Source organism: Vicia villosa, linkage group LG1 (genome assembly GCF_029867415.1).
Source record: "Vicia villosa cultivar HV-30 ecotype Madison, WI linkage group LG1, Vvil1.0, whole genome shotgun sequence".
NCBI lineage: Eukaryota > Viridiplantae > Streptophyta > Magnoliopsida > Fabales > Fabaceae > Vicia > Vicia villosa.
Window position 1 is genome coordinate 125,410,434 of NC_081180.1, and position 9,411 is coordinate 125,419,844.

Consider the following 9,411-nt stretch of genomic DNA (forward strand, 5'->3'; position numbering starts at 1 on the left):
ACATCGATCATAGAAGCACTACAATGGAATCTTGAGTCTCCTAGTACACGAGACTTGAAAAGTCTCAAAGTTTTGTTACTATCATCAGAGAGTTGGAAAGTAATTACCATCAACTTTATCAGTCTTTAGCGTTGGAAAGTAAGCACATAGAACCACAATATTAAGGATATGCATGTTTTCTTGCACAAATACATTAACAAGATTAATATGTTAAGGGTGATGGTAGCTACAAATTTCACGTTGTTTTAGCCCTAACATGTTTGGGGAAGGATAATCTTACATTTGTTTGTCAACATCTTATCAAAGAGTTAACTTCTCATAATGAAGATTTTAGGAGGTAACATACAAGAAACCAAAATGATACAACAATACATTGAAATCTATGATTCTTGGTAGAACTGGTATTTTAACACCAAGTGAAAAGTGCCCGCGTTTTTGTGAAATGAGATATCTTGTAGCAAGTATGTATGATAGATTTTTTGTTGAGTTAACAAAGCATGGTATTTTAGATTTTTTTTGCTGCTCCAAAGTGGTCCACCAAATAATATAGCTAACCAAATTATATGTATTTGATGGATTTAAAAAATGAGATATTTTGTACAAGTTTACTTGAAGCGTGAGTGTCCTTTACCACAAACATATGTAGAGTCGAGAACACGTGCCAAAGGCGTATCGGCTGATTAGAGAATACTTTTTTGGTTAAGATTGCCGAGTTTGACAAATTGAACGAAATTGAAAAAGAGTGAAATAGAAAAAGTCTAGTGCATAAGCACCCAAAGATTTAGTCAATGTAACATATTTTGATGCATTTTAGTTTGCATAGTTAATTATGTGTATAAAATGGATTGCATTTGTAATATCTACAATTTAAAATTTGACAAATTGATCAAAAACATGTTTAGTTTTGAAATACCGCATTAATATTTTTAATGCAGAGTGTATCCAGATAACACTATCACGACAAACACATGACTCAACCATAAACTTTGTTTCACGTTTACACTTTTAATGCAGAATGTATTCAGATAACACTATCCGGACAAACCCCTGACTAACCATGTGAAGACTTCAATATTTTAATGTAGGGTGTATTCGGATAACACTATCTAGACAAACCATTGATTCAAATAATAACCATGTGAAGACTTCAAGGTTTTGACGCAAGGTGTGTTCGGATAACACTATTTGGACAAACCCTTGGCTCAAATAATAATCTTATGAAGACTTTAATGTTTTGACGTATGGTGTATCTAGATGACACTATTTGGACAAACTCCTTAGATGATATCTATGTGAAGATTTCAATATTTGGACGCAGGGTGTATCCAAATAATATTATCCGAACAAAATTTTGACTCAAATATTAACCATGTGAAGACTTCAATATTTTGATGCAATGAGTATCCTAATAACACTATTCAGACAAACCCCCGACTCAAATAATAACCATGCGAAGACTTCAATATTTTGAAGCAGGGTGTATATGAATAACACTATCCATACAAATCTCTGACTCAAATAACAGCCATGTAAAGACCTCAATGTTTTGTTGCAGGGTGTATATGAATAACATTATCCAGACAAATCCCAGAGTCAAATATAAATATGTTATTCGAATAACAATGAATTGGTGAAACATACATACAAGTGCATTGTTTCAACATACATGATTGACATAGTTTTAATTCAGAAAAATAAGATATCATATATAAAAATGCATTGTTTTAACATACATAAGTAGACTGATAAAACAATATACATATGACATTTCTAAGACAAATGTCATAAATTTCAGCTCAATTTTTTTACAAACATGCAAATGGTCTATACCTATTGTGTCTGGCGCAAACCCTTGTTTCTCCGGTTCCTCCTATACTTAGTGCGCCACATGCCTCTATTTATGTCGTCTAAATTTAGTCCTTGATAAACGTGCCATCCTATATCTCTCCTCAGCGTGACACTCTCGAGTATAGTGACAATATGACGAAATTTGGGGAAGACATCCATAACACGGTCAACCCTAACACGTTCAGCCTCCAAGATCTTCTACTTAATGACAGTGAGAGATCTCTCTGAATCAGACGTGCAATTTTAAAAATTCACAAGATTTAAAAAAAACATATAGGTTGTAATCAGCAACCACTAATTTTATTGTCTCTTTTGAGATATAAAGCACTTTTTAAGATTAATTCAATCAAACAGAAATCTAATTTTTGGTTGAATCACCAATTGGCCCAAATTTCATTACTTCATTAATAACAAAGAAACCACAAACAACTTAATAAAAAAAATTAAAAAGAGATCACAAATATGAATCACTTACACTTAGCAATAAAAAAGTATTTGTTTTAAATTTTCATTCCATCTACCCATTTTACGCACATACAAATCTTATGATATGGTTTAAGTCAACTTATTTATTTCTTGAAAAAAGTCAACTTATACTTTTATAGGGAAAAGTCAGCTTATATTTAATTTTTAATATTTACTTAAAGTCAACTCATTATTAATGCAACATTCAATCCTTTATCATAGAATTTTTATGAAAAAAAATGCATTAGTCAATCCATTTCATCCCTATGTTTCTTATCATGATTCCAAATGAAAATCAAGCATCCTGCCCAAATTGGATACCGAGAAAAGCGTGCGAATTCAGGCACAAACCCCTCAACTCAAGCATGCGGCATGACCTTCAAAATTCCATTCCATTTTTATTTATTTTTATCTAACCAATTTGATTCCACTTTTTAAACTATTTTTTGTTTTCTTGCATTATATTCCATGCTTCAACCTACAAATTTCATGCCATTTCTTGGCCTATACATGTACACCTATAAATAACTCCAACAATCTTGTCTCTAATCATTATTAATTTCCTCATTCCTTAATTTCATCAAACTACAATTATTGTGTCATGGATTCTGGTCTCTGCTTAGTGTCTAGTAACCACCAAGACATAGTCCATCAAAACCACTTCTACGACCCAACATGGTTACAAAAACAACGTAACGTTCCAACCAACTTCGTTTGGCCTAAAGAGTATCTAGTGAACGCAAATGAAGAGTTTCAAGCACCATTGATAGACCTTGAAGGTTTCCTTAAAGGCAACGAAGAAGCCACAAACAATGCTGCCATGTTAATCTCTAAAGCTTGTTCAACTCATGGTTTTTTTCAAGTGGTTAACCATGGTGTTGATTTGAGTCTTGTTGGTGAAGCTTATGATCAAATGGATGCTTTTTTTAAGCTTCCGATTGATAAGAAACTTGGTGTTCGTAAGATGAAGGGTTCTATGTGGGGCTATTCTGGTGCTCATGCTGATAGATTCTCTTCCAAGTTGCCATGGAAGGAAACACTTTCTTTTCCATTTCATGATAATAATTCCTTTGAGCCTGTTGTTACTAACTACTTTAACTCCACGTCTTTGAGAGAAGATTTGAAACAAACTGGGTAAGAATATAATAATATTATTACTATGAGTTCTATGCACGTTTAATATTACTACTTCAAAATAATTTTTATATTAATTTTTCAATGTTTATAGAGTACTTTTTTGGTCTTTAGAGCTATTTGGCTTTTACACGTACATTGTTTTTTTGTTTGTTTGCATGTTTTGTTTTTATTGTTATTTTTTTTCTTTTATCGAGACACTACGTACAATAAATATAGTGATATCGTCTTGTCCCATATTTAAGAATTATAAATATCTTATAATCACTATGATTCATATGGACGGGTTGAGGGCGAATTCTATTAGCTCTAGCTCAAAACTCGGCCCAAGTTATTGGAATGTACACAAGTCTTAAAGTATGAGGTAGGTAAGAACGAAATATTTTAGGTGAAAAATCTGATTGTATAAAGTCTCTCAAACATGATATTTATAAAAGCGAAATGTTTTAGGTGAGAGACCAGAGTGTACACTATAGAATATAGATGTAATAGACCTTATACTCATTTTGCATTTTTTAATACATGCAGGGTGGCTTTCCAGAAGTATTGTGAAGCAATGAAGAAGTTAGGAATGAAACTAATGGAGATATTAGCTATAAGCTTAGGAGTGGATAGGTTACATTATAAGTACTTATTTGAAGATGGTTGTTCCATAATGAGATGCAACTACTATCCATCATGCCAAGAACCAAGTGTTGCATTAGGGACAGGACCACATTGTGACCCAACAACATTAACCATACTTCATCAAGATCAAGTTGGAGGGCTAGATGTGTTTGCTGACGAGAAATGGCAGACGGTTAGACCTCGTCCAGATGCATTTGTTGTTAACATTGGCGATACGTTCACGGTACGTAATTTTCGTACATAGGCCATCTCAAAAAATATGTAACAATATAGTACACTCAGTGTTAACTTATTTGTTGGTTGTTTGTTTAGGCATTATCAAATGGGAGATACAAGAGTTGTTTGCATAGGGCAGTGGTTAATAGGTACAAAGAGAGGAGGTCCTTGGCATTCTTTTTGTGTCCAAAACAAGACAAAATGGTGAGACCCCCACAAGATATTGTGAATAGAGATGGGACAAAAGAGTATCCTGATTTTACATGGTCACAATTGCTTCAATTCACACAAAAGTACTATAGAGCTGACGAAGCTACACTTCAAAATTTCACCAAGTGGTTACTATCCTCTAATGCTAGAAACCATTTACCTTGATTATTTACCAACAAATTGTTTTGGTTTTGGTTTTGGTTTTGTTAGAGGTTGAGATGCATTTTTCCTTATTGCATTATTATTGCTTGCTAGCTAGCTAGCTTCATTTATTGAATTGAACACGGATGTATTATTTATTTATGTAACTTGATTTCATTTCCAGGCAACTACAGATTATAATTTCAAAAAGATGTTGTTACGGGGATTTTTATTATGACCTCTGCTTGTTTAAGTTAGAGTTTCTTATAATGTCTTTCTTTTAGTTGCTTTTTGCCTTTCATTTTCACTTAACCTAATAAAGAAGAGTGACTTTTTTCTTTTCATGTTCTCTCTCCTTCTTTGATCATGTTCATTAAGTCGTGTTGGAGTTAAACAAACTCCTTTGATGCATAAAAGGAAGAAGATGAAAGAAGAGATGCAGAGAAAAAGAAAGAGAGAGAAACTGTAACTAATTTTCTCAAGCACTAAAACGGTTAAAAAATTACAAAAAATTGAATGAGATTTAGTTTATATACTTCAACTGAAATGAAGGCTAAATGAAAATGAGACTTAAACAAGCTAAACTCAAACGCTAATCAAATGCAAATGCTGAATTTGAATTACATCTAACATTATCCCTTAATTCATATTCAACCAATTAAAATCAACAACACCAATTTCATCACTCAAATTAATGAAGTGTTCAGTCTTGATAGTTTTGTTCAACAAATCTGCAAGTTGTTTATGAGTGCTACAATGAACAACCTCAAGCACTCCATTCTGAACTTGGTTGCATAAAAAATGGAACTTTGTATCTATATGCTTGCTTCTCCCATGCAACATTGAATTCTTGACAAGGTTTATTGCTGACTTGTTATCAATCATCAACTTGGCTGGTTTGCTCACCTTGAACTTAAGTTCTTGCAGCAAATTCATTAGTCAAACAACTTGACACACAGACAGTGCTCCAACAATGTATTCTGCTTCACAAGTTGACATTGCAACCACTGATTGCTTCTTAGAACACTAAGAAATGGAAGCTCCTAGATACATACAGATGTAGCCTGTAGTGCTTCTTCTTTCAACTATGTCTCCATACCAGCCAGAGTCTGAGTAACATATCAGTTCAGAGTCATGTGACACTTCAGATGGAAACATAATTCCATGCTTTAGAGTTTCCTTTACATAATTGAGTATTATGATTATAGCTTGATAATGTGACCACTTTGGTTTATTCAAAAACTTACTCCCCATTCCAACTGCATAACATATGTCAGGTCTAGTCTTACACAAGTATCTCAGAGAGCCAACCAACTGTTTGAAGGTTGTAGCATATACTTCCTCACCATCTGGATCAGAGGCGAGCTTATGGTTTATTTCTGCAGGTGTGACTACAGACTTATTATTCATCAGATCAAACATCTTCTGCAACTCAAGCTCATACTTTGCCGTCAGAGGTATGCTGCACATACAAACCTTACTCCATTTCACATTTTCTAAATCCCTGATGCTTGTAAAATGAATCAATTTCCATATTCCAAGCTCTTAGGGTTTGCTTAAGTCCATACAAAGCTTTATGCAGCTTGTACACAATTCTTTCTTTATTCTGTATCACAAATCTAGGAGGTTGTAACACATAAACTTCTTCTTGCAATGGACCATTCAGAAAAGCAGATTTTACATCTAAATGTAGCAGAGGCCAATTCGTATTTGCAACTATATCAATCACCATTCTGATTGTTTCATGTCTAGCTACAGGTGCAAACACTTCAAAGTAGTTCAAACTAGATTTTTCTTAAAAACCTCTAACTACTAACCTTGCTTTATGCTTGGAAATTGGCCCATCTGGCTTCAGCTTTATCTTAAAAACCTATCTCACATTGATGTCTTTCTTGTTCTTTGGTAATATCTCTAGCGACGTATGGCTGAGGCGTAGATCGGAGGGACTTTTGACGTGGCTTGATGAGTTTTCGCCGGAGCTTCGTGCGGAGGAGGTGCGTTCGATTTCGATATAGTAGTGGTAGCTCTCGATTTGCCTTATTTTTTAATCTTCTTTCTTCAAAAGCCAGCGAATTCTCGACAACAACCTGCAAGCAAAACCAAAAGCAACAAAAGAGAATAAAAAAAACTATACAATCAACGGTGGAAGGTGGGTTTTCAAGCATAGACGACGCAATTCGTTTTCGACAGCAGAGATGTGTGCAGCGTTATGGTGGTTGGATTCACATTTCTCTTCTTCGTTCCATATTTCTTTTCTTTTTTTGGTTTTGCTGTTTTTAGTTCGAACTTGATGTAAGGTTGGATGAAAGGTTTTGATTATGGTTGTTTTGTAACTTGCAGGTTGTTGTTGAGAGTTTGGATTGGGGATTTGTATATGGTTTATGGTTAAATTTTTTTTAAGGGATTATCGTGTATTAGTTTGTGATAAGAAGGGTTTTGCTACTACCATAAACTAGGGTTCTACTCAAAGAAAAGAGATAAAAATTGAGATAATAATAAAATTAGTTTTCATTCAGCATACCAAAGATAGAGACAACAACTCTATAAATACAAGATAATAAAATATGGGCCTTGGGTACAAACCGGATCGGCCCATTTGGAGGAAAATATAAAATTGCTGAACTTAAAATAAACTAATTAATCCATGAAATAGTCTTGAAGCCATGTGGGCTTCCTCACAATTCTGCTGGGCCTATCACTACTATCCATCCCAATGAGAACCTTGTCCTTAAGGTTAGACATATTTCTTGTAAGACCCGGCCCAATGGAAGGCCCAGTAATCAGTGGTGCAGTAACATTAGGGTTAACATTGTGAGAGGAATCCAGCTGTATTGGGAAATTTGAAACTTGTGGACGCGTGGACGTAGGAGAGCGCAACGAATTCGAACGTTGCAAATCCAACGGCGCAGCTTGCAGAGTCACGGGTGGCTGGGAAAAATCCTTGGGCAGTGTGGCATTTAATGGGGTAGGTTGGAAACAGCTGGAAGCACATGGGTCTGTTGGTTTGGGAATCGCAGATTTGTGGACTGGTGGGCGAAGGGTTGCGTGAGAAGATGGAGAAAAATGGGATCCAATGTGATCCAACGGTGCAGAAGTTGGATTAGGAAAATCGGATGGCTGCATGTGCTGAGTGGTGTGAACTTGTTTCTGGCGCGTGGGGTTGGGAAAAACACCGTAAGTGTTGTACTTTAAAGACTTAGAAAAAGTCTTAAAGTCTTTAGATGAACCACTTCCCACATAACCCTTTAGAACTTCTAAGTCCTCTTGAACTAATTCCTTATCTCTTCTCTCCTTCAACGAATCTAACCCCACAACCGAGTCTTCCCTGGTTTTTTTTAATGTCTGTCCATTTGAGTCTAAACATTTTTCCTCTTCATCCTCATCATCGTATCCTCTCAGGTTCTCCGGTAGAGGAAATGGTGCCATCGGTGGCTCTTGGGCATGAAAGGATCTTAGCTGAGAAACATGAAAGACCGGGTGGATTTTAGAAGTTGGTGGTAGTTGCAACTCATATGCCACCGGACCGATTTTACGCAGAACAGAGAAAGGACCATAATATCGCTTTGAAAGTTTCTGGGAGGTTCTGCGCTGAACAGATGTTTGTCGATACGGTTGCAACTTCAACAAGACAAGATCTCCGGCCGTGAAGGTAACCTCTCTACGCCTTTTATTTGCTTGATCTTTCATGTTCTTCTGACTGCGTTGTAGATTGACCTTCAATGTATTCAGTATGGTTTGTCTTTGTTGTAGAGTGGAGTCCAATAATGGAATGGAAGAAAACCCTTTAACATAGTCTTTCACTGCCGGTGGTGGTCGGCCATAGAGGGCTTCAAAAGGGGTCATCTTAATAGAAGAATGGAAAGCTGAGTTATGCCAGAACTCCGCTAGGTGGAGAAATTTGAACCACTGTCTCGGGCTATCGCTTGTGAAACACCGTAGGTATGTTTCTAAACATCTATTCAAAACTTCTGTTTGACCGTCAGTCTCGGGGTGATAAGCTGTACTGTATTTCAGGGTTGTGCCTTGGACTCGGAAAAGCTCCTTCCAGAAAGTGCTTAAGAAAATCGGATCTCTGTCAGACACGATTGTTTTCGGGATTCCGTGGAGTCTACATATCTCAACGGAGAATCGGCGCGCCAGATCCACGGCCGAGAACTTTGGTGGTAAAGCAATGAAATGGGCGAACTTGGACAATCTGTCGCAGACAACCCAAATGACTGTGTGTCCAAAAGACTTCGGAAGGTGAGTAATAAAATCCATGGACAAATCTTCCCAAACCTGTTTAGGTATTTCTAGAGGTTGTAACAAGCCTTGTTTCTTTGTTGTGAGGTACTTATTGTTTTGACATGAAGAACAACACCTAACAAAGCGCTTGACGTCTCTAGCTAGGCCAGGCCAGCTGAAGGTGGCTGAGATACGAGCTAAAGTAGGTTTCATCCCCGAATGGCCAGCAGACGGCGTACTGTGGCATTCCTTAAGTATAGAAGCTCTGAACTCCAAATCATCAGGTAAAAAAATACGATTTTTAAAGTATAATAGCCCTTGTTTGAGCTCAAAAAAATTCTGCATTTTTGGATTACTGAGACACTTAGTAACAAATTCTTGTCCTGTTTTGTTTTCTTTGTAGTACTGTTGGAGATTGGACAGGAATGTAGGGATTGTGGATGAAATTGCCAACATAAGGGGGTCTTCTTCTGTCTGTCTTCTGCTAAGGGCATCCGCCACGCTGTTTGTTTTTCCAGGTTTGTAAAAAATCTCGAAACTAAAACC

The 9,411-nt window shown here is 36.2% G+C and overlaps 1 protein-coding gene across 1 annotated transcript; it reads left to right on the top strand.

The window, feature by feature from the left end:
* The first annotated feature begins 2,847 nt into the window (after positions 1-2,847).
* On the top strand, positions 2,848-4,819 carry LOC131616296 (gibberellin 20 oxidase 2-like). Its single transcript, XM_058887593.1, has 3 exons — positions 2,848-3,447; positions 3,976-4,297; positions 4,387-4,819. The coding sequence occupies exons 1-3, from the start codon at positions 2,915-2,917 to the stop codon at positions 4,663-4,665; spliced, it is 1,134 nt and encodes a 377-aa protein (XP_058743576.1). The 5' UTR covers positions 2,848-2,914; the 3' UTR covers positions 4,666-4,819.
* The last annotated feature ends 4,592 nt before the right edge of the window (positions 4,820-9,411 follow it).